Below are 26,615 nucleotides of genomic sequence, written 5' to 3'. Positions count from 1 at the left end.
GTATAATAGATTCCAAGCAGACACAAAATGATGTGTGTGGCTACGCCTACGCGCCTGAACTCTTACTAAGCCCGAAAACCCGACACCAGCTGCCATCTTTTCATGGTACTATTTTTATGCCACCCATAGATAATAGTACGTGACAATAAGGTCTTGATCTGGAGCTACTGACGCAGTACCTTTTCTTGAACCACTTTTTCGTGAAACCAATAGATTGCAAGTATAGTAAGTAAGGAAGTAGCTTCCTTATAATAACCTTTTTGCGATGAGGCGAAGCAGAACGATCAGCATACAAAATATAATAAAGTGTCTCAAAACGCGATGCGTCTAAGATGAAATCCGTTTAATCCTCCGCTCGGGCAGATGTTGCTGAAATGCAGAAAAGGATATGCGTTAAGATTCTCTAGCATATTCCTCTACTCTGAGTATAGTTAAGGCTGGGTACAATTATTCGAGTATATACTCGACTCAGAATCGCATTGAGTAGGCCTATATAGCAGTGTTGGGATGACTCGAGTCAACTTTTTAGTATGACATGACTTACTTTGCAAAATGACTTGACTCGATGTTTCAGACATGTGGATTGACTCGTGACTCGGAGCATAATTTACGGGTCAATTTCAAGTCATCAAGTAACGCGGTGTCAATAAAAACGGCTGAGCTTGCCTGTATATTTGGATTGTGCGCGATAATCTGATGTGACGAGTGATAGTGAGCAATCACTCAATGATTGTGCGTTTTACTAACCTTCCATTGTTCTATCACGAATAAATTCCCCGCAAATGAAGTGATCGCACCATACAGCTTATGTTGTCGTAAACTAGTAGTAAAGTAAACTAATGACAAAGTAACTATTAGTAAAGTAACCTAATGACAAAGTATCTATCTCTGTACTATAGATTGCTCATTGTGGTCAGTACTCACTTTACCCAAATCTCTTGTATGATTTAAATCGAATTTTAATATAGCTTAAAAGTTTATACTAGGCCTACTCGCCAACCATCGGCGCAGGCTTGAATTGTAAATCACGGCTGTGTGCGGTGGGCTCATATCAATTCGTTTTTGAGGTTTCGTATTCTATTCTTTATTTTGGCTTATAATTAGAGACTGAGACGATATATACAGTTACTTATACATAGTTTAGCAGTTCTACGTATGCGTGTGCGATACGACGCCTCTTGCATGTTTATTCAACAGGACCAGAACTGCTGCACCCCAAACCGGGACGAGCTCGAAGTGGGCCCAAAATTATTTCTTGAATCGACATAAATTATGAAGTATTTCTTTGGAAATTTATGCAACTTTTTCGATTTAGTTTTGTCAGATATATTGATTATTGGGTAACCTTCCCCCTACAAAAAATACGCGGCCGAAAAGGACTGCCCTTGTGCTGCCAGAAAACTTCGATATGCATACAATGTTTAATTGTTCATAGACGCCTAAATGGCTGACGCCGAATGTTCCTGTCCTGGCGATCTGAACCCCACAAGACAAATGCCATCCCGTAGGGAAAAATTAGTAGCCAGAAATGCCAATTTGAAATCAAGTGAGTCTTTTAGTTTAGTAAGTTTGGGCGATTTCAATATCTTTGGACATAGCAGATAGGAGGTCACCAAATAGCATCATGTAACGAAGTCATTATACCAACGGGTCCGCTCGAATATGTTTAATTATTTTTTAGGGGTCCTACCTTTTTCAACACACCTAACTCAGCTCTATTAGCGGTAAATATGATTACATGAACAGAGAGGGAATAAAAAATTGATAGCAATATATATACAATTACCGATCATATCGACCGATTCAATCATGAATCATAGAAAGTTTTCGCGCTTTACGCGTTTAGGGGATATCTGCCGACTCACTAAACAGCACACCAAATGTAGATGATAAGTAGCCTACAGGCAAAAAGCGGATAGCCTGAGGGGGGTCTGCGGTTCGGTTTTTCACTCTATGGGGCCCAAAACCAACGTTTTCTTTGGGTGGGAGGACTGACGAAGTGCTGTTACGGTCCTGTAACCAATTCTATATTCGCCCCTCGATTCAGAATAAATGACCAAATTCAAACAGCTATCAAACCGCAATGAGATAATTACGTCTCGTAGGCTACTTTCAAAAATCAACTTGCCTTGAATTGTGACTTGACTCGAGTCAACTCCAAAAATCGAGTGACTTGACTTGATTCACCTACAAGAATCGATTAACTTGACTCGAGTCAAAATGTGCAATGACTCGTGACTCGAAGGTAGTGACTTTATCCCAACACTGCTATATCGTGAGAGATGATATTTTCCAGTAACCCACTATAACAGTTTATCCATCACCGAAAAATTATAGTTTCGATACTGTTTTCCACTGTTCCGGGCTCTAAACCACGATTTGTCGTTGAGAATTCGGAACATACAGTACAATGCTTCACACGTTAGTGAAAATATGTGAAGTCGTGATCAACTGACAGCATCTTCAACGTGATGTAGAACTGGGATTAGCCTATATTATTTGTGGTGCCCTAACAGGCACATATTTGAAATTTTCACATCTTCTACACTGCTGTAACCCACGACATAACATAACCAACTCTCGATAGACGGCTTACCGCTACCATCATTATCAGCCTGCACCTCGGATCACAATGTTGTAGTCTACACCGGGTAACTCCTGGTCACTGTGTCGTCTTACGTAGCAGCGTACCTGAGCAGGTATACTCGCACTCGAACGATTGAATATCCTCACGTAGTTATTTCTGCGCTCCTAACAGTATATTGAGATACAGGCAACGAATTATACACATGCGTCATCATGAGTACAGTTAACGTCATCCCAAGGATCGCTATGACTCGCAGGAACAGGAGCCACTAGCATACACAGACCATAAATATAAGCGAACTTCGTTCCAACGCTGCTTCTGCCACCTCATTCCTTCACTGAAATGTGCCAGCACTTTAACGCCCTGCCTGAAGTCGCCCAGGGCAGAAATTGGTTATTCACACAGTAAAACTTCATGGTATGCTAACGTTTAAAACAGTGGCTCGTAAACTTTTCTGACTCACACCCCCCTTATCCTGCCTTCAGCCGATCAAGAAGCCGGACGCATCACCATTATACTATATCGCTCGATCTTGGAGTAGTTTTGTTGATTCGCTTCAATAACGCGTCCAGCACGTCCTTGTTAGCTATCCTGCAATACGTACGGTCGTACGCTGAACATCTTAAAAAATTCCACTCTGGTCTAATCCCCGCCTCCAAAACTGACTCGCGGAATGACCTCAATATCAAAACCTTCAACGAAGATCCGAGCAGCCAATATAATTCTAGTTGTCTAATTACACTAATTGAAGCGAAGTGCCTGTGATCGAATGCTAATTTGTCAAATGTGTAATTATAATTACAATCTAATTTCTGGTTTTGCTGAAAATTCTACCGAGCTGTGTAGTGTGAAGAGTCAACCTCGGTGTCCAGACATTTGTCATTGTCATGAGCACGAACTGACTTAATATGAACTGAACTGTTTTATTTCTCTTTTAGAATTACGTAATAGTTGTTATCTAATTTGAAAAAAAAAACTGCGTAGGTATTATTCTAATTTTAATCCAAGTTGGCAAAGCTGTATATTCTTTAATTATCCAATTCTGCTACTACGTGACACTGACACAATATGTCAAACACACTCCTGCAGCTGTTCTGTTCTGCCTCGAATATTTCGCTCAAACACATGTAAAAAAAACTACAATTCCTTCATCAGTCGGGAGTGAAAAAAAAAGGGAGATTGTATTTTATAACGTGACGCCGCCAGCAGAAGGGATTACTCACTTCTCCCGTCGCAAGCCACGATTTTGACGCGATCGCATTCAATGGCGTTGAGCGACGATTTGAACTTTACGTTCTTCACGACAAACGTCCACACGTTGTCGCAGAATCGATACGTGCTGAGATGGCCCTGGAAAAATAATACAAATAAAATTTGAAAAGATTAAATAATAATAAAATTAAATCAACTGGGTTTCCCCTGAAGCAGTGATGAGTGTGTAAGTGGTAAGTAAGTGGATTCAATATTTCCAAAAATAAATCGACAATTTAGTTGCTAGAATGTCTAAATCCAGGGTTGTAATGAGTCGAGTCACAACTCTACTCGTAATTTTTTGGTGACTCGATCCGACTCGAGTTAGTTTCCTAAATATGGAAAATGACTTGGCTTGCATGACTTGTGAATTGACTCGACTTGTACCCGAGTCATTGCGCATGACATGACGAAGCCGTATGAGTCGAGGGGGCAGAAACTGACTTTTATCTGTTTGAATAAACCAGTAAGAGGAGAGGGAGTCAAAGCAGTCAATAGAAGCAGACGTAACCATGTAATTTACTCTCAAGTCTAAGTAGTGATTCAGGGTTGCCAGATTGGCCCTTTTGGGGCCAAACTCCACAAATTTGGCCCTTTTTAGAGGCAGTTGGCCCCCAAAAAATTAAATTGGCCCCTTGGCCCTTCATTTTCAATATTTGGCCCTCTTTGGAAGCAGTTGAGACATACCATCAGACCAAGAATTCAAATAAATGTATCTCGCAAATTGAGCTGACAATGTTTATGCCAATGTCAAGGATTCGAGTGGAAACACTATTTGTTGTTGTAGGATGTAGACTTGTGTTGGAATTGTAAATACAGATTTGTGAACAGGTGAACGTAAAAGCATCGAACATGGCTGGAAGCTAAGTAGCAGAAAAAGTCTGAAGAAGGGTACCCTTATAGTACTTAATGATTCATAGAAATTTCAAAGAAAAAAACTTCAACATAACCGGAGAGTTTTTTTTTGATGAAAAATTAAATATATAAGTTGGATAAGTTTCAAATGTAATGAAACTTTTCTCTCAATTTTTAATTAAAATTCATAAAATTAAATCACTTTCATATTATAGCACAAAAAGTTTTATTTTACGATTTTATATCCAGTGGGAAAAGGCTTGAAATAATAGCAGTTATTGTAGTTGGATCCAGTGTAGTTATAGGTAGTGGATTTGGTGTCCTATAACAGTATCAACAATATAAAACTGGAATTCCAGGTGATTGACAAAAGGTCTATGGGTAATGTTGCAACGGTATTTACGTTATTGAAGAATTTGGCCCTTTTTGGCCCTTTTTCCAGCGCTGTTTGGCGCTTTTTCTCAAAAGATGTCTGGCAACCCTGTAGTGATTCACTAGTAGGCTAAGTAAAAAAGTAAGTATTCTAAGCCTAGTTTTTCAAGTAGCCTACTGAAATTATACAATCCTCGCCACAAAGAATTATTTCATCAACGAGAATCGTATGTTTTTTCCACTGTGGAAGACTGTAAATCTGCTGCTGTTCAAAAATATATTTTTTCCAAATTTTACATGCTACTTGATAAAATTATTACGTTACCTGAAAAAAACGCTGCACACCACAGCTTTTAGGCTCAATTCCAACCAGTGGAAGCAAAGTTTTTATAGAAGAAAAGTTTGAATTTATTTCATAAAAATAAGTATACAAGTTGTTCAAAATTATACTGGCTACCCCATGAAATTATTAGTTTGTCTGAAAAAACGACAGGTAGAAGCGAAATTTATAATTTCAAATCATAGTGTTTACGGTGGGTGGATCTATAACAAATGATTGAAGAATTTGCCACCGTATTACCATTTTTTCCAAATCCAAGATTTGTTACTCGCGCTCTATTGGAAATGAAATATCTGTGAAGTCGTGATCAACCCACAGCATTGTCACATAGTGCAATGATATTGGTATGGTCGAAAAATACCAAATATTTTAAATATGACGGAAAACTGGCATTATATTATTTGTGGCTAAGGGTCCATATTTGAACTTTTCACATCGTTCATACCGCTGTGACACCAAAATGATACTCAAATACTCTACTCTAAGCTTAACACCGTACTGAATCAAATCACCTAAGTACTGGATTTTGCCCAGTCATAGTTATGATAGTGAAACAAGTTTTACAGAATAATATTGCTTACCGTGAAATTTATTCTCGTCTTTACCCGGGATGCTAAGGCATTGTTGATTGCTTTATCGAACTCCAGCAGCACTCTGAGGGCAAGTTGGGGGGTGATTTGCTGACCCTGAAAAATCAAGTTTCCTAATGTTAACTAACAAGGAAGATTGTGATTCTGCAGATGTGGTCAAATAGTCATAGTTGCTACTCAAGTAAAAGTAGAAGTAATGATTTGAAATTCTACTTAATTATAAGTAGCAGTAGCAATTTCCAAGACGTGTAAAAACTACTTACTGAAGTAGAATATGAAAGAACTCGAGTTGTTACAAAAAGTAGATTTGGTCACGTGGTGGAATACTTCTAGCAGCTATTTCATGCAGTTCTTACGCCAATTTTACTCACAGCAATGATGCAATGCAAACTTGGCCCAAAACTTCTTATTACTTCTCAAAATTTAAATCATAAAAACGTAAGTATCGTTAAAAAACTATTTGCGACTTTAGGGGTGATCACAATACGGCTCAACAGAATTTTAGCAATATTTAGGGTATAAGCAGATCACATATAGATTTTAAAATTGCATAGACAGTTTTCCACCAAAAATATTTAGGAATAGCAGCCTAATTTCAACACCATCATGAATTTTTCAAACTCGGATTTCAAAGTGAGTGATTCACATTCAAAGTCTCGTAAATCTGCTCGTATCTGGTCATTGGGAACATCGCAGATTGGTGTTCATGGACCCATATATGGAGTGTGTAATGTGTATGACGGAAAGCCAAGAAATGTAAACAGATTGTTGATTTTTAGACCCAAAGCGTTATTGGTTACCGTATAGCTCACTCAGTGAATCAATAGAAATCCTAGCCATACTAAAATCTTACGAGTCCCTGCTATTGCGATGTCCGCCTATATGCAATTTGCATCAGAACTACATGATATCTAAAGGCCATAAATGGGATAGAAATGCATGGAATGGACCAAATATACAGGGTCTCAATTCCGCAGTGTGGGCGGACGATCCATCACCACTGAAGGCAGCTAACCTGGATTAGTTCGTCCAATGACTCCTGCAAACTGTTACCAAGCGTCGTATTCCTGTAAAGCTGATAACTCATCTTCGAGAGGCGACAATCGACGCGCTCTGGTTCGCAAATGGCGTGCCTCGCGTTTATAAAGACTCGAAAACGATGAGATCTACGACGCACCCAACCGTGTAAAACACTGGAGGTTATGAACCCTCGGGTGAATCATCATCATCGCCATTGCATTAGCAAAGCATCCATTAGCAATTTTATCACCACTAAATGCGATACAATAAATATATGCATATGTTCATCAGAAGAGTCAGCATCAAGTTCATTTTATTACCATTTTTATCAATTCTTTATCATGCAAGTATTGAAATGAAGTGAAAAGAAAGGAATGGCCCATCGTAACGTTTGAAACTGACGTTTCATCGCAATCTAGCAGTCCATGGCATGTCCTAATCTGGAAAAGTGTACTCTGAATTTTTTCGCTTTAGACCTGTTTTAGCATACCACCTTTGAATCTTTCTGGACTAAAGACATGAAAGACGTTTTCCGCTTTTATAAGTAGTAGTTAGATTTCTCTTTCAATTCCCAGTATCATACTTTGAGTTTAAGATAGTTTCAGTTATTTTGTCTAGAGAGCATACACGCTGATGTGTAAAAACAAGTGTAGTAATGCCTTCAATTTCCGGAAATAAAGCTACACATTATGGCATTTTTACGATCCACCATATTTTTTATTAACGTTTACTTATCGCGCAAAGTGCTGCTTACACCGAATCCGATACAACTTCTCCGTATTGTTATTCGACTAAACTGCGGGGCTTAAGATATGGGGGGGGGGGAGCGCTATACCATAATATTTTCTAGAACGGACTGTTCGAGTTAACAGAGGATTAGTATCGCATTTCCATATCCGAACAGCTTCTTTGAGGTACAGAACTTCAATATACAATTGAATAGTATATTCATATTGAAATGAACCCGAATATTTTCGGCTGACACTCGTCAAGGGTAATCGTCAGCAACTAGTAGAGAATTCGAAAGAACAGCGTATATCAACAATCGTACCACAAAATATGACGTCACCAGCACGAAATGTCGAATACGAGAGCGTTCAATGTACTATTTTTAGATGATACACGAACTCTTTTTGTTGACACAGCCTTGGGTGGTGTATTTTGATAAAAGTCGACTCCAAGGCACACAAATGAAAGTGTGAGCGACCCTTTCCGAGTATGCGAAATCTGTCGTCTCGATAATTTTTCGCACAGGCGGGATTATCCAACAAGTGTTTTGCCAATTGCAGAATTTATGGCCTTTGATTGTTCCGCATCAATCTTGAGCGGGTGAGTTAAGGGTGAGCTTTTCACCGAGCGTGTTCTAATGAATCTAGGGACATGCTGATTTATGCGTTCCTGCAAGCGCTTTGACGTTCTTCCCACGTAGCCACAATCACAGTGGCACTTAAATTCATAAACTACATTGCTTTGCTGAAGTGCGGGTAGCACGTCTTTACGTGTTGCAGGGAGCAGTTGCGTTGTCGTGAAAATCACGTTGGTCTTCACTGTGTCGTAACACTTATTGACCGCTGAAATCAATTGCTTTTCAAGCGGGTGGAAATATAGGCCCTATCCAAGGTAGATGGATGTAAACATCTTAGGTTGTTCGTTCGGTAGGCTCTGTGGACTTTTCTGCATTGAAATGCGTTACTTTCCTCTCTATACCGAGGTTGATGACATGTTCAGGGTAACCGTTATCAAGTAAGATTTTCCGTATATTGAACTCAGAACTTGACAATATCCGGAAAATCTTACTTGATAACGGTTACCCTGAACATGTCATCAACCGCGGCATAGAGAGGAAAGTAACGCATTTCAATGCAGAAAAGTCAACCAATTGAAAATTTTAAATTTATTATATAAAAAAAATTATATAATTGAATAGCATATTCATATTAAAATGAACCCGAATATTTCTACAGGGTTGGTGCGATGACATGCAAAATAAGGTCAAAAACATGCAAAATAAGGTCAGTCGCGACATGCAAAATAAGGTCAGTCACATGCAAAATAAGGTCAGTCGCGACATGCAAAATAAGGTCAGTCCGCGCATAAATCCAAATCTATACTTCAATTACAAATCCATTTTTTTTTTTATGAAAAATAAATTCAAAATATCTTTCCTGTATAGCAGCCTACTTTCAACATTGAAATTCCTTATCTATATCCTAAATCCTGAGATGTTTCAATCAAAAGATAATCATGATTATCTTGATTACGAAGTCAGTCGCATGTAGAATATTATTATCAGTCCGCGCATAAATCCAAATCCACACTTAAATTACAAATCCAATTTTTTTTTTTATGAAAAATAAATTCAAAATATCTTTCCTATATAGTAATTTCATGATTGACATTCCCCATCTATATCCTAAATCTGAAGATGTTTCAACAAAATGTAATCAGACGATTCTTACGATTACGGGGTGAGTCGCATGTAGAATATTAACAGTCCGCGTATAAATCCAAATATTTACTTCAAATCCTACTTTTTTCTTATGCCACTGACCTTATTCTGCAATCTGCATGTCGCGGCTGACCCTATTTCGCATGCCACTGACCTTATTTTGCATGAGACTGACCTTATTTTGCATGTGACTGACCTTATTTTGCATGTGACTGACCTTATTTTGCATGTCGCGACTGACCATATTTTGCATGTGACTGACCTTATTTTGCATGTGACTGACCTTATTTTGCATGTCGCGACTGACCTTATTTTGCATGTGACTGACCTTATTTTGCATGTGACTGACCTTATTTTGCATTTGACTGACCTTATTTTGCATGTGACTGACCTTATTTTGCATGTGACTGACCTTATTTTGCATGTCGCGACTGACCTTATTTTGCATGTGACTGACCTTATTTTGCATGTGACTGACCTTATTTTGCATGTGACTGACCTTATTCTGCATGTCGCGACTGACCTTATTTTGAATGTGACTGACCTTATTTTGCATGTGACTGACCTTATTTTGCATGTGACTGACCTTATTCTGCATGTCGCGACTGACCTTATTTTGCATGTGACTGACCTTATTTTGCATGTGACTGACCTTATTTTGCATGCAGTCCGCGCAAAAATCATAATTCCAAATCCAACTTTTTTCTACTGGAAATCAAAATATAAATTTTGTTACCTACACTACTTTTAACATTGAAATATCAAAATTCGAATGAAAATTCAGATATAAGTCCCCGTGAAAATTGAAATTCCAATAGGGGAAGACTGGGAGCAATGTTTCAGCGGTGGGTTGTTCCAGCCGTTACGAAAAAAGTGGATATAAATGGCAGTGTTGCGATGACTCGAGTCACCTTTTTCGCATGACTTGACTTGACTCGAGTCACTTTGCAAAAATGACTTGACTTGACTTGACTCGACGCTTCAGAAATGCAGATTGACTCGTGACTCGAAGCAAAATTTACGAGTCAGTTTCAAGTCATCAAGTAATCGATGTCGACTAAATCGCCGTATCTTGTATAAGTTTGGATTTTTATCCGATCACTCAATGATTGTGCCTTTTACCGAGCCTCCATTGTTACATCACTAATGAATTGATCGTTAACGCAGTGATCGGAGCTTATAGCTTATGTTGTCGTAAACTTGCTCACCTCAACTGCCCTCTTGTGTGCTTTAAATCGAACCGATATCGTCCATACGTTTGTAATGGTATGCCATAAATATATATGTGGGTAGGGTACTATTGCTCCATATCATTTTTTGAACTTTCTGATGTTTCATATGTTATCCTATATTTTGGCCGATAATTATAGATCAGCGGTGGGCAGAGCGGCTTCACGTGCGAGTCGCATATCAAAAATCGTTGTCCTAAAAGAGTCACAACCCAAAAATTGATATATACTAATTTATTCCGTCACAAGGAAATGTAGGGTATCGAATGAAGTATATTATTGAGTGGTATAATACGATGCGTCTCCGCCTTGGCGGAAGGTGTTTGAAATCGGGCTGATAAGACATCTAACAGTGCGGAGCTCGGTAATCATAACACTTCGTAAATATGTCTTTATTGGGTAACTCGTGGCAATTAGGGTTTTGGTGTTTGGTTTCGTAATGCCGTTTCAATTCTAGTTATGTGATTATTGGGAGAATATTGACGGAAAAGGCACAGTGGCTTACGTTCATTATCACCGAATGCACATTGCACACTCGTTGAACAGCTGCAATCAGCACCGTAACTGCCGCACCCCAAACCCCCCAATTGGGGGGGGCCCGAGCTCGATGGGGGGCCCAAAATTATTTCGTGAATTAGCATAAATCATAGAGTATTTTTTGAAAATTTATGCAATTTTTTCAAAATTTTTCCGCGCTGCGCGCGAAATCACGTAGCCAGTTATCTTTATTATTGGGTATTGGGCCATTACCGCCCCACGACCCACCAAGACATATACAATCAAGTTTTAGGCCATATAACATGCGACTCCAAGAAGTGTGCCAGAACGATTGGCAGCGAGAAAAGCTTGACCGAAAAGGTCTATGCCCTTATGCAGATCAAAGACTTCGCTATATATACAAAATACATATAGGTTTAATTGTCCATAGGCGCCTAAATGACAGGCGCCGATTGTTCCTTTTATGCCAGTGAAGAAATACCAATTTGAAATCGTGTGCTTCTCTTAGTTTAGAAGCCTACGTTTGGGCGGTTCTATATTTTTTGATATAGCAGACTGGAAATCACGAAATAACATCATGTAACGAAGTCATATCAACGGTTCCGCCCGCCCGAAGATGTTTAATCATTATTTACGGGCCCTCCCGTTTTCAAGACACTTCACTCAGCTCTACCGGTAAATTTAATTACGTGAGTATAGAGAGGACAATAAATTGATAGCATATTATATATGCAGTCGCCGATCTGATTGACCGATTTTATCATAAATTATCGAAAATTTTCGCGCTTCGCGCTGGCTCACAATACAGTACGGCTAGTTTCGTGACAAACGCGAACAACGTGATGGCGGGGTTGTTGTTTTATCACCCTATGGGAGCCAAAGACCCACGTTTTTGGGGGCCTGACGAGGTGCTGTATCGTTCCTGCCAACGGGTATACGCCCGAAGATGTTTAATTATTATTGAGTGGTCCTACCTTTTCAAACACACCTCACTCAGCACTACCGGCAAATCTGATTACGTGAGTAGAGAGGACAATGAATTGATAGCATATTATATATGCAGTCGCCGATCTGATTGACCGATTTTATCATAAATTGTCGAAAATTTTCGCGCTTGGCGCTGGCTCACAATACAGTACGGGTAATTTCGTGACAAACGCGAACAACGTGATGGGGGGGGGTCGTTTTATCACCCTATGGGAGCCCAAGACCCACGTTTTTGGGGGCCTGACGAGGTGCTGTTTTGTTCCTGCCAACGGGTATACGCCCGAAGATGTTTAATTATTATTGAGTGGTCCTACCTTTTCAAACACACCTCACTCAGCACTACCAGCAAATCTGATTACGTGAGTAGAGAGGACAATAAGTTGATAGCATATTATATATGCAGTCGTCGATCTGATTGACCGATTTTATCATAAATTATCGAAAACTTTCGCGCTTCGCGCTGGCTCACAATAAAGTACGGGTAATTTCGTGACAAACGCGAACAACGTGATGGGGGGTAGTTTTATCACCCTATGGGGGGGGGTCGTTTTATCACCCTATGGGGGTGCTGTTTTGTTCCTGCCAACGGGTATATATACGCCCAATGATGTTTAATTATTATTGAGTGGCCCTACCTTTACAAACACACCTCACTCAGCTCTACCGGCAAATCTGATTACGTGACCAAAGAGAGGATAAAAATTGATAACAATGTATGCAATTCCCGATCATACTGACCGATGAAATCATGAATTCTAGAAATTTTGCGCGCATCGCGCGCTTAGGCGACAAAAGCTGATTCACTAAATAAACTCCCAATGACTATGATGAATAGCGGTAAACAGCGTATCGGCGGAGGGGGGTCTGGGGGGCGAAGCCCCCCAGACGTTCGGTCTATAACCCTATGGGGGGCCCAAAACCAAAGTTTTGGGGGGGGGCTGACGAAGTGCTGTTACGGCCCTGGCTGCAATCAAAGGCTCAAAGAGTAGCATGCGGCTCGCGAGTCGCAGTTTCCCACCCCTGTTATAGAATGAGGCTATACCGCTATACTTGCGTAGTATTGACAGTTCTACGTACGCATGAGCGATAAGCGCCTTCTTGCGTGTACATTGTATAATCAACTCTTGATTCGTTCTTCAGTTCAGATTAAATGGGGACTCCATCTGTATTTAAAACAGTTAGCATGATGCAATGACTTTGAATCATGTCTCGTACTTTGAAAATTCAACTCGACTCGAATAGTGACTTGACTCGTGACTTGACTTGACTTGACTCGACTTGACTCGAGTCATTTCCAAAAGTCGGGTGACTTGACTTGACTCGAGTCACCTTTGAAAATCGAGTGACTTGACTTGACTCGAGTCAAAATCTGCAATGACTCGAGATGACTCGTGACTCGAAGGTAGTGACTTGATCCCAACACTGATAAATGGTCAGGCCATTGTGTCATTATACCGCCTGCGTCAGAAAATCTTCATCCGTTGTTTCTGACTTTTTCGTTGGATTTTTTTGTAAAAATTGCCTATCTGGAATGTTTCGAGTGTTTCATAATCTTAGGAATCTTATAATCAGCCATACTCATTCCGCGTTAAGCATGATGAAAATTCTATACTCTCCGCGAAAGAGTCCCTGAATTTATATGTCATCATCATCATAGGTTTATTAGCAATTTTATCAGTTCAATACACCACAAAAAGGCGATACTATGAAAAGACAGGAAGATGTTGAAGCGACTTGGAGTAGTCTATGGAATCAGACACCCACCTTGGCCTAGGCGATGTAAAAATAAGGCATGCACACTGAATGAAAGTAGAAAAGATAGTATAGAAAAAGAAAGCGACAAGAAACAGGGCGGCATGTCATGGAAATCGAGATCGATAGGTCAGTCGTGGTCCGGTAATCTTGAGGATGGTCTGTATTTATTTAGTAGTAATTGCTTGTATTTCGACTTGAATGTGGACATGCTCGTCGACTGTCGGATGGCCGGCGGAATACTGTTCCACACATCGGGTCCGGCATATTTGATAGAGCGATGAGATTTTCGGTCGATCATATGATATTTGGACGCGCGTGTGTTGTACTTGTGCGCTTTTGAATCCGAGGTAAAGAACCCAGGTAACACGACCACGTGGTACCCATGTGGTATTTAGGTGGATAGATGGGTTGGCAAAATAGATGGGTCGCATAGCATGGGTCCCATATGGATCCCAAGTGGGATTTCAAGACAAGGAGTAGCTGGGTATAACCATACTAATTCCACCTAGACCCCACTACCTTGCTCACTTATTTATATCTACTATTTTAACTGAGGATTAATTTTACTCGTAAAATTTATGTGATCAAATCATTTGAACTTGTGATTTTCGTCAATGAAGACGTGTCGATCTCCCATACGGGTCCCACATGGGACCCAGTAGTTTTTCCCAATCGATGCTTATTTTATATTTTCCTACAGCAAGGTTTGTTCATCTGTATAGTAAAGTCATATTATTGTCGGTTTCCGATTTATTCCTTTGCGATGATGATCGCTGGGACATTTGGAACTTGAATTCCATCACCACAATTATAATTATTCCTTTCTCCATATGAATCGAATTCGAGGTATCTTATTGTCACTTTTCACTTACACCGGTGGTTCCCAAACTTTTTTAATACCCCCTTTTATGATAGTGAAGAATTTCTGCGCCCTTTATCGCCATTTCGCAAAATGCAACCAGAATGCTAGCAATCCCAACGGATAGCTTGACGGCGTGGGAGGATGACTGTTGATGAGAGAATTGTCAAATATGAAATTGGGACTATACACAAAGCAATAACTATGAATAGGATGTAAATCGCGCGAAGCGCGAAGAAAATACTCAATTGAACGCAGCTTTGTCGCGACCCCTTGAGATGCCCCCCCCCCCAGTTTGAGAACCACTGACTTGCACAATGGTTGCACTCACCCACCGTAAAGGTTATTATATACTGATAATCCCATATATATGGATTTACGGAATTAGGCTAAGAGGTATGTACTGTACAATGATAGAGCTATATGTAGAGTTTAACAACAACGCTTCATCACATATCTACGAAGATTCTCGGTAAGTTACCAGTGTTACCAATCCCTGACATGAACACCAGCACTGCTACAAGGAGCGGATTCGTAATATTCTCTAACCTACCACCTTCGTGGGATACCCACATGGGACCCTATATAATCCCAACATACATAGCCGCCAAATCCACGTGGAACCCAACATGGGGAGCCGTGGGGAATCCCTATGGGTACCTTGTGGGTCCCAAGTAGTTGTGTTACCTGGGAAGTCATTGAAATATTCGGGGCAACGACCGCAGTGAAACTGATACGTAAACGTGGCGATTTCTAGTTTCCGAATATCTTCTATGTTTAGGAGACCGAATCTCTTCAGCAGCGACTTGTTGGATGGGCAGCCAGGCCCCTGGGCCCAGCCAGGCCCCTTGATAATATGCAAAATAAGGTCGCAATAAGTCGCTTCACGCAGAATAAGGACAGTCACATGCAAAATAAGGTCAGTCACATGCAAAATAAGGTCAGTCACATGCAAAATAAGGTCAGTCGCGACATGCAAAATAAGGTCAGTCACATGCAAAATAAGGTCAGTCGCATGCAAAAGAAGGTCAGTCGCGACATGCAAAATAAGGTCAGTCACATGCAAAATAAGGTCAGTCGCATGCAAAACAAGGTCAGTCGCGACATGCAAAATAAGGTCAGTCACATGCAAAATAAGGTCAGTCGCATGCAAAATAAGGTCAGTCGCGACATGCAAAATAAGGTCAGTCACATGCAAAATAAGGTCAGTCGCATGCAAAATAAGGTCAGTCGCGACATGCAAAATAAGGTCAGTCACATGCAAAATAAGGTCAGTCGCATGCAAAATAAGGTCAGTCGCGACATGCAAAATAAGGTCAGTCACATGCAAAATAAGGTCAGTCACATGCAAAATAAGGTCAGTCACATGCAAAATAAGGTCAGTCGCGACATGCAAAATAAGGTCAGTCACATGCAAAATAAGGTCAGTCACATGCAAAATAAGGTCAGTCACATGCAAAATAAGGTCAGTCGCGACATGCAAAATAAGGTCAGTCACATGCAAAATAAGGTCAGTCGCATGCAAAATAAGGTCAGTCGCGACATGCAAAATAAGGTCAGTCACATGCAAAATAAGGTCAGTCGCATGCAAAATAAGGTCAGTCGCGACATGCAGAATAAGATCAGTCACATGCAAAATAAGGTCAGTCGCGACATGCAGAATAAGATCAGTCACATGCGAAATACGGTCAGTCGCCACATGCAGATTGCAGAATAAGGTCAGTGGCATAAGAAAACAGTAGGATTTAAAGTAAACATTTGAATTTATACGCGGACTCATTATATTCTACATGCGACTCACCTCTCGTAATTGTAATAATCGTCTGATTACATTTTGTTGAAACATCTTCAGATTTAGGATATAGATGGGGAATGTCAATCGTGAAATTACTATATAGGAAAGATATTTTGAATTTATTTTTCATAAGAAAAAGAGTTGAATTTGTAATTGAAATATGGATTTGGATTTATGCGCGGACCGATAATAATATTCTACATGCGACTGACTTCGTAATCAAGATAATCATGATTATCTTTTGATTGAAAAATCTTAAGATTTGGAATATAGATAAGGAATTTCAATGTTGAAACTAGGTTACTATACCGGAAAGATAATTTGAATTTATTTTTCATAAGAAAAAAGTTGGATTTGTAATTGGAGTATAGATTTGGATTTATGTGCGGACTGACCTTATTTTGCATGTCGCGACTGACCTTATTTTGCATGTGACTGACCTTATTTTGCATGTCGCGACTGACCTTATTTTGCATGTTTTTGACCTTATTTTGCATGTCATCGCACCAACCCTCCTCGAATATTTTCGGCTGACACTCGTCATGGGTAATCGTCAGCAACTAGTAGAGAATTCGAAAGAACAGCGTTCATTTTAATATGAATATGCTATTCAATTGTATATTGAAGTTCTGTACCTCAAAGAAGCTGTTCAAAAAATTATATATAAAATTCAAATTTTACTGTCAACCACATGAAATTGTTAAGCTGTTTACAAAAACGATGCAAAACAAATCTGACGCAATTTCAAGCCGTACTACAGGTACTTACCAGAGATGAGCGGATTTGAAATCTCTATGTCCTAATCTAATCCAAATCCGACCTTTCAAATCCAAATCCTAATCCGTAACTTCTCTATATTCAAGTCCATGTCCAATCCTAATCCGATTCCAACTGGAAATTCAGAAAAAATACTAATTTATGCAATGGAATTTTCTTTCACAACCAACGATTCACTTGATTCAAGATAACTTAGTAACCATAATTACATTAATAACTGATCTGAATGAAGTTTGTCGTCATTCGCCACACGACATTTCAATCTCCCAGGAAATAGGTAAATCCAATCCAAATCCTAATCCGTTCTGTAAAAAATGTCTAATCCAAATCCAATCCAAATCCGACAAAATTTCACAAATCCTGTTTTTTCAAAACCTAATCCTAATCCATGCTCATCTCTGGTACTTACCCTAGGTGGGTGTCTCCTAGTCGTTTCGGCATCTTCCTATCATTCATTGTATTGCAGTTTTGTGATGTTTTGAAGTGATCGAATTTTATGAATAAACTTGAACTATACCAAACGTAGGTTAGGTATCTATGTAGTTTGATGCATGACACATAAAACTAGTGTGATACCTGAGGATAAAGACAGGCCCTTTTGATGTTAACTGTCAGTATTCTATACTGTCAGAGTGAACAATGAATCGATTACTGTAGTTGGGTAGGGTGTTGGTCAGGTTCAGGTTGAGCCTCCTACCTGTAGCACTGAATTATATAACCAGATTGCTTCGCTAGCAGGAAGGGTTACGTTAAGTCTTCCAAACTGTATGTTTTATTAAAAATTTCATCAGATCAACAAAACTGTGATACAATGAAAAGATAGGAAGGTGCCGAAACGAGTTTGAGTATTATAGGTAGTCTTTGAAATCAGTCAGACACCCACCACCTATACTGTACTTTTGCTTTGTTAATATTTTGGCTTTACCCTTATCAATTAAGTCTGGTGTATTTTCGACCACAATAACAAATTGGCGTTTTCATTTTATCACAATCTGTTTTTGAAAGCATAAAACCCTTATTAAATTAGATTTCCAGTAAATTCGGCCCTCGCCCTCGGTAAATTCGGCCAGGGCCAGGGTAACAATAACAGTTACAATAACATTACCCAACCTTAACCCTAACCTAACCCTAATCATAACCCTAATCCTAACCTAACCATAACCCTAACCTCCTAATCACTTGATAATTATGTAATATAATTCACATTAATAGTTGGTAATACAATTTTACACAAAATTCTCCGAGGGCCGAATTTACCGATTGAATTCGGTCCTCAGTAAATTCGGCCCCGTAAATATCCGCGTTATCTCGTGACTGTGTGATATACGCATACCCTGACCTTCAAATCACTCGGTAGTAATATAATTATGTAATTCATTCACATTAATAGTTGGTAATACATTTTTATACAAAATTCTCCGAGGGACGAATTTACCGAGTAAATTCGGCCCTGTGAATAGCAGCGCTATCTCCTACGGTTACGCGATCTACGCATACCCTGACATCCAAATCACTTAATAATAGTATAATTATGAAATAATTCATGTTAACGGTTGGAAATACATTTTAATACAATATTCTCGGAGGGCCGAATTTACTGGCAACAATTAAATTATCAATAAATAAATGATGCATTGAAATGATAAATATACTGAAACTGAACTGAACCACTGACCATGACAACTCGTTTCATAACCTATTAAGAATCTTCTGAACTCTGTCAAAAGTTACTGAAGGATAGTGCGGTCTATACCAATATATTATAGAGGCACATATCGGCCTGTGGAATCGGTGTCCTGTGCTCACACTGTGTTTTATTTTTATATTTATTTTTTATTAAATTACTTCAACTTGGAAAATCATCGCTGCTCACCTGATATATCAGGTAAAACGACCACCTATTCCAGTCAGGCAGATTGGTTTACATATCGTCGTGGTGGAATCAAAAGTAGCTTGTGTCAATTTTTCAAATTTGAAGAAAATTAGGATTTGTTTTTTAAATTTTCATTCTTTTTGTCATATCTTGGCCAATGGCCATGTTTATGTTTGTCACATTGTATAACAGTTGATCATGGCCAAGATATGGCCTAGAGAAAATGTAAACTTTACATAAAGTTAATTTTCTCAAAATGTGTAAAATGGACATACTCCTGATTCTACAGCAATTAATGATATAGGCCTATGCAATATTTTAAGTTGTCAACAGTTTAGTGGGAATATATATACCATTTAATCACTGATTTAAAACTCCGCTAGACGAACGTGTTTACCGTCAATAAACAAAGATGTATGCTTTTTTTCAGTGTAAGTCCATGTAATTTGTAAATAGCACAATGGGTGAACAGCTCGATCCTCGCGTTCAAAAGGAACTGGAAAAGTTGAACGAGACAAGCCTTGTCATTAATGACCTGGAAAACAAACTGAACGAAACTCGCAATGAATACCGATACGCACTTTCCGATTCCACAACGCAAATGAACATTGTCCTAAAAAAGCTTGGTGATTGTGTCAACAAGGCACGGCCTTTTTACGACGCAAAGCATGCTGCACATATAGCTCAAGTAGAAACGCAGCAAGCAGCTGTACGCTTTGAACGTGCCGTCAGCATGCATACTGCGGCTAGAGAAATGGTATCCGTCGCAGAACAAGGTATGGAGAACGGAGCCGACAGTAAAGATACAGCGTGGCAAGAAATGTTGAATCACGCGACTGTAAAAGTGAATGAAGCGGAAATCGAACGACTCGCTAGCGATAAGGAGCATCGTGAAAAAATGGAAGTGTTCAAAAAAGCAGAGGCGCACATGAACACATTGCAGAGAAAGTTAAAAATGAATATTTTAAAGTCGAAGAAGTACTTTGATTTGAAAAATCATAGTAACACTCGGATACTAGCCCTCGTTAATGCTGTAAAGGAAGCGGAAACAAAACTAATAAAAGCAAAAAGGGAATATTCGCAAGCCCTCAAAAATTTAGAGAGTATCAGCAATTCCATTCATGAGACCCGTAAACAGCTTGGGACCCGCGAGGAAGGTGTGGGGGCTGAAGATGAACCCGAAGTCACCGAAATGGCGTGTCCGCCCCTACCGCCTAAAGTCGATGTCCCGGTGGCAGCCCCAAGGAAACAAGTTCCTAAGAAGAGGTCTAATGAGGTCGTGCTCAGTGTGGCTCAGTTATCGCGTTCCCTGCCAGAATCGTGAATATCCAGCCTGTTGCGTCACGGGCGGTGTGAATATTTTGTCAATATCTAATGTCAGCTACTATCTCAACTCTAGCAGGAATTATTTAATTATACTACTTTAGTGGAATCAATGTTAGCAACTATCTCATAATTCTATTTTTGTAGCACCAATGTCGGCTACTATCTCAAGTTGAGATCCTCACCTCTACCAGGAATTATTTCATTATTCTACTTTAGTAGCATCAATTGTTAGCAACTATCTCGATCCCTCCAGAAAATGTTTTATTATTCTACTTGAGTGGAAATAGTAGCTGACATTCACATGAGAATAATTGGCGACATTGACGAAATAGATACACCCCGGTACAAGCCATACGTTTCTCCATACCATATCGTTTAATTGTATATATTGCTGAATATTGCCGAGTGATTTCAGTGCACTGTGTGTTTTGAAGTTTGCAATGCATTCTGTGGTCAATATTTTCATGAAGCCATTTTATAGGAAGGTCTGTACTGATTGATTTGATTCTGAATCGAGCATTATGCTTTAAGTCATGCGTAACTTCTTCTGACGTCCTGATACCGGAAGCTCAAATATGTAGGCCAACCTTTTATGCGTCCACAAAGAAATGAATGCCAGCTCTACACCGTATAAACATAATTCAGTACTTTTTCGATCGTACCTACTTGTTTGACTTAGTGACAATGATGAGGGCTGATCACGGCTTCACTGAAATTTCATTTCTGCTAACGCGAGTAGTTTCATGCTGCATGTTCTTGATGCTGTGAGATTTCAAGGCTTCCTCATTGAAAATAGAAGTCGTAGTGGTGAGGGCCGCATAATTTCAGCACTCTACTCGGAACAATTAAGTTAAACCTTGATAACTATGTGCTTTTTTATGCCTGATCAAAGGAGGTTTACATGAAGCAATGTTGCAACTTACTGCTGAAGCAATTACCTTTACTATTTTGATGTACACTGCTTCGTTTTGTTTGTCGTTGACAACCAGTTGACTTTACCGATCGGGCAACGTCAATACAAAATGCTTGCCTTTTGCCCGCCAGCAAATATCTGCAGCTTTGCAGAAACATATTCTATGAAGAGACAATAATCCTTTATGGAAAACATTGACGATCTCTGTTGAACCAAGTAATAGTAAAAAATGCTGATACGGTTCTATAATAATACAGTTAAAAATGTGCATGATGCGTTTTAAAATGTTACTGGTCAGATGCGTTTCAATGAACTGAAAACAATACATTTAGTTCCTCAATTTTTTATGTGATGAATCCAGCGGATATGGTGAGGGATAGGCTTATACTGAAACTCATATCGTCCATGCAGTGTGAGCATAAAACACAAAATAAACAAATTGAACTTGATGATCATCTCAAACAGAACTTGAAATGTAATTGTGCTGATTAATTTGATGCAAACTAGTATAATAATGTTATGACCAGAGCCTGACCGATTATTATCGATTCATGGATAGTATTGAGTCGATATCACACTTTGATAGGAAAAAAATTGACAATACTTGAGACATCGTGGAGTCAGCTATAAAATCGTTGACTGCTACACCAGGGATATTGATCTATTTCATGCAGCTTACAGGGGTCCAGGTGTAACCTTTCAAGTGTATTTTATGGCCATGGTTAACTTTGAAGCCATGTGTCATGACTCGAGACTAGGGCGGCCAAGACAGACATTTCATTATAACTTCGAAGAATAGTAAAGTTACCGCATTATTGGATTTCGTTTATCAGTCCTGCTACTTGGAAAATAGCGCCAGAAACTGTTAAGACTGACGAAAATCACTGTTCATAGATTAGGGCCATTCCATAGAACTCGAGCAGAGTTGAAAAAAGTGTGTTGAACCGGATTGAACTGAAAACTGAACAATATGATGCGTACTCGACCCTCTACTAGCTGACTTGACTCGGTGGTGAATTGAAAATGACTCGCATCAAAACTAGAAAAGTGAGAGTGACTTGTGACTTGGTTACACCCCTGAGAAACACAAACATATGAAAATATGACAGAAACATGATTTTCTATCAATTCGAAAAATGGATCTTAAAATTTGAAAAAATGGACTTATGCTGCTTTAAATCCGCAACCTTAAGATAGATGCCATATCTTTCGAATATAGGCTTAAAAATCCAATATCGGTCAGGCTCTGGTTATGATTATTCCTTCCAAACAAAAAAATATCAAATACATTATAAACTCCGAAAAAAATCACAGTTTGCACCCACATCACTTCAAACTCATTGCGTTTCAAGCAAAAACTGCACACTATCATCATCATCGTCACTATCCATATTTCTAAGCTTCACAAAACCATGATCGCCTTCACGGCGAACACAGAATTTTTCTTTGATTGAATAGCACAAGTACCATAGCATAGACAATGAAGAATGACCCAAAGTGACCATAATCACAAGCACAGAAGACAAGTCCGCTTCAGGTTGAGGGTATGTTAACTCTATCACCGCGATGCCAAGAAGAGTATTTTTCATACCAGTTTCGAGAGATATTGCTTTTGAAAAAGGCCAAGACAGACCAAACATTCGTCCGATCAGAATTGAACCCAAAAATCCACTCATGGGCAAAATCACTGCGAGAACCCAGCCTACGCCAGGACCGTGAATGATATACCTAGAGGTCACAGCCAAAAATGCAAAACCACAAACAATTAGAAACAAACTCAACGGACGTATAATTTTTACAAAATTTGCAGCAAATTTCGGCCACTTTTTATTAATGTACATTCCAGTTGATATGGGCACAGCTATTACAAGCAGCATCAACACCATCTTGACGTAAGGAATAACTATCTCATTGGGCACTTGTCTGATGTATGTATAAAACCATATCGTCGCAGGCATTGCACCCATCGCAACAAGAGTAGATAGAAGACTTGCAGATATTGCTAATGTGACATCACCCCCCACTAAGTAGCTGAAAATATACCCCCCTCCCCCACCGGGGCAAGCAGCTCCTACAAAAAGAGCGAGAGCCATTGGCTCACTCAAACGGAATAAGATGCCATAAATATACGCAAAAAATGGCATCATTACAAATTGTAGTGTCAGGCATAGGCATAATGCAACAGGTTTTGTGAAAATATGGAATAATGTTTTTGTGTCAATTTTAGCACCAAATGCGCATTTATTCAACAAAATCAATGGTGCTAGGACGTAAATACTAATGACGTCGAATAGAGTGACTTTTCTTTTGATACGAAGTTGAATTTTAACTTCTTCTGATATTGATTCGTCCATACTGGTAATCTCCATGTTTAAATCAGTAATTCCGAGATGTCCAGCCTCAAATTCTATAACTTCAAACCTTTCGTTATCACAATCCACATCATATCTTGTTGATACTTCTTTAAAATCAACCACACTGGTATCGCCGATGTTCAAAGCAACTGAGACATTCCCAGATTGATCAAAAGAAGTGTTTCTTCCCGAATTCAGAAGATGAAATGTCTTGTTGCATGAAATTGTGTAGTTGAATGCGGCGTATTCATAAGTTTCAATATGATCGAAACTTTCTTGCACAAGTTCGTCGATTTCCGGGCTGAACACTCTCAGAAGATCACCACCTTCAAAACTTGTGACAGCCTTCGTTGATAACAGAATGATAGCAGCATAGATAGCTATCATGTTCACTATAGATCTGTAGCGTAAGAAGTTTGATGGTATGATAGGCTATAAAATGTCTGATAGGCTATAAAATGTCTATAAAATGTAGACATTTTATAGCCTAAGTAAGAATCTTTTCAAACAAAACCCTCAATTAATCAATAACTAATAATAACTAGTAACAATAATTGATTCTAAATAATATATTCAGACTGCAAACAGTGGTTGTTTTCGGCAATAAGTTTGCAAGTGATAGAACACAGAAGGGTTTCTTTCCTGGAATTGATTAGTACGAAAATTAAACGGAAAGTTACGCATGACGGACGTCACCAATTCCAGCGAGTTCAAAGTGCTGTCGTTCAAATAACTATGAAACCCGATGGGTTTATGAATTCACCGTCATTAGAGAGCCAGTATGCCTATAGTGCCGAGTGACATCACGAGTGTCTGTCTACTGAAAGATAAAACATAGTGTGTGTGAGCACGACACCGATTCCATACAGGCGGTCTACCAATTCCAATTCGCAATTCTGTGATGGACTTTTGACACACAGACACAAGATGTACCAGCACGATAGAGCTATATTCGTATCAAACTTCATCGACTAGGGTAACAGGGGTTTTATACTCCCTCCCCGAATAAAGAGTTTAGTATATAATCTTACATACGGACACGGTAAAGTTTGCGAATTCACGTCAGATAATAACTGAACAACCGATTATGAAATCTGTTCTTAACGGTGGATTCCTACGAACTTTGCGAGATTCAACAACTTGCCGACCTGCCAAAATTAAAAGTTCGGTGCTAAAAAGCTTGAGAAAGTGCCAAAATGTATCTAAATATTCTAAAATTGACAACACTCAAGCCGACCGAGCCGAGCCCACTTACCTCGGTATCAATCACTGGGCTATATAAACTATAGATTACTAACCTACGGAGGTTAGGTTAGGTTAGTAATCTATAATATAAACAGTATCAATACTACCAATAAATATCTGACATTCGCGACTAACCGGCATCAGCCAGCATGAAACGATTTGATCTAAATTTCCCTCAAACCGTAGGCAGGGTCGGGCAACATCCCGCGAAGGGATTTGGGGCGTCCCGCAGAGAGTTTCTACGCTGAAAGTGAAATTCTAATCTGAAAGTATTGATAAATTTTATGCGTCACAGAATGAATCCAAGTTTGGCAACCTGAGAAAGATCGTCACGAAACTACTTGCTCTGTTCGGGTCGGCACTGTACGTCTACATACATTTTCGACCACGAACCATTAACGAGACAAGGCTGCGTTCCGATATAATTTATGTTCACGTGCACTCGTGCAGTCTTTACTAAGGGTTTCTAGTGTTTCTACATACGACATGGAGCATGAGTTCAAGGAACTCGTTGACAACTTTGACCGACCACAGATGTCTGATTGACTTCAACCGCTACTGTTAATAAATTCTTTAAATACTGTTTTGGTCTCTATACTTTAAACCTAAATTTACATTAAATTCGAGTTATTCCTTGTATAAAGGTGGATAAATACGCGATTAATGTGTATATTCTGTAATCCGGCCCGCCAAGTACTTCATTTTTCCATATACGGCCCGCCGACCGGAGAAGTTGCCCGCCCCTGATGTAGGGCGTAGGCTGATCACTGACGGGCGTAGGCCGATCACTGACGACCACTGACGATCACTGACTGACGTCTTACATATCATACCTATCTACATCCTCACATTTTGCTAATATTTTATCATCTCTAAGAGGGATGCACAGGTCAGCTTCGGTCACTTTGACATGATACTCATGACACCACCAATGCAACAAACCAACGCGAAATCTTGAGCAAGGCAAATGTTGTTAGAAAACCTAGCAATGGTCAATCGCGCGATGTAAAGAAATTTGAAAGTCAATGTCGACCTGATTTAAGTCTCCAGGGTTGACTAGCAGTGTTGTATCATCTTGCACAGCAAGATTGCAAACAGCGTATAGTCTAATCCAGTAACTCGAGTGCGATGACAGATTTCGCCGATGCGCGAAACGAATGCATATTTTATAGGTATGGGAAATCTCGGTAGAAAAATAGCTACCAATATGCAGTTTTAATAATGAATCTCTACGACCCCAAATCGTATAAATCGCTGATACTAAGCCCTATACTGTTGCGCTACCTCGCCCAGACATTGCTTCATTTGACCATTTGCTACCATCTTTAATTTTTTTCTTTTTTTTTTTCGTTTATTAACTATAGCCAGACTGTATAGAAACAAGTGTACCAGTCAATGTGGGTGTGATCAGACTAGTTGAACTTCAAGGTCGTATCGATCATCCTATCTGATACCGAATACTGTGATGTGCGTGCATCTTTTCTGTACCACCAACATTGCCGTCTGTTTGCTGTGTATTTTGATTGGATGAAAAAATAAA

The 26,615-nt window shown here is 39.4% G+C and overlaps 3 protein-coding genes and 1 long non-coding RNA gene across 4 annotated transcripts in view; 2 read left to right on the top strand and 2 right to left on the bottom strand.

Moving 5' to 3' along the window:
- Nucleotides 1–151: 151 nt before the first annotated feature.
- LOC145443105 (transcription initiation factor IIA subunit 2-like) lies at nt 152–7,169 on the bottom strand. Its single transcript, XM_080321109.1, has 4 exons — nt 7,011–7,169; nt 5,987–6,091; nt 3,811–3,937; nt 152–369 (listed from the first exon to the last, which is right to left on the bottom strand). The coding sequence occupies exons 1-4, from the start codon at nt 7,080–7,082 to the stop codon at nt 344–346; spliced, it is 330 nt and encodes a 109-aa protein (XP_080177235.1). The 5' UTR covers nt 7,083–7,169; the 3' UTR covers nt 152–343.
- LOC145443113 (uncharacterized) overlaps nt 2,201–26,615 on the top strand; it is a 197,055-nt gene continuing 172,640 nt past the window's right edge. Inside the window, exon 1 of the long non-coding RNA XR_013916290.1 lies at nt 2,201–2,245. This is a non-coding gene — a long non-coding RNA (uncharacterized LOC145443113). The remainder of the gene's footprint in view (nt 2,246–26,615) is intronic.
- Nucleotides 19,214–21,350, top strand: LOC145443094 (SH3 domain-binding protein 5-like). Its single transcript, XM_080321095.1, has one exon. The coding sequence runs from the start codon at nt 19,698–19,700 to the stop codon at nt 20,559–20,561; it is 864 nt and encodes a 287-aa protein (XP_080177221.1). The 5' UTR covers nt 19,214–19,697; the 3' UTR covers nt 20,562–21,350.
- LOC145443071 (sodium/bile acid cotransporter 5-like) lies at nt 21,655–24,864 on the bottom strand. The gene has a single exon (XM_080321067.1). The coding sequence runs from the start codon at nt 24,215–24,217 to the stop codon at nt 22,814–22,816; it is 1,404 nt and encodes a 467-aa protein (XP_080177193.1). The 5' UTR covers nt 24,218–24,864; the 3' UTR covers nt 21,655–22,813.

This window comes from Botryllus schlosseri, chromosome 7 (genome assembly GCF_051294905.1).
Source record: "Botryllus schlosseri isolate E-star chromosome 7, Bs_hap1, whole genome shotgun sequence".
NCBI classification, from domain to species: Eukaryota; Metazoa; Chordata; class Ascidiacea; order Stolidobranchia; family Styelidae; genus Botryllus; species Botryllus schlosseri.
This window is presented reverse-complemented; position numbering and strand designations above follow the sequence as displayed.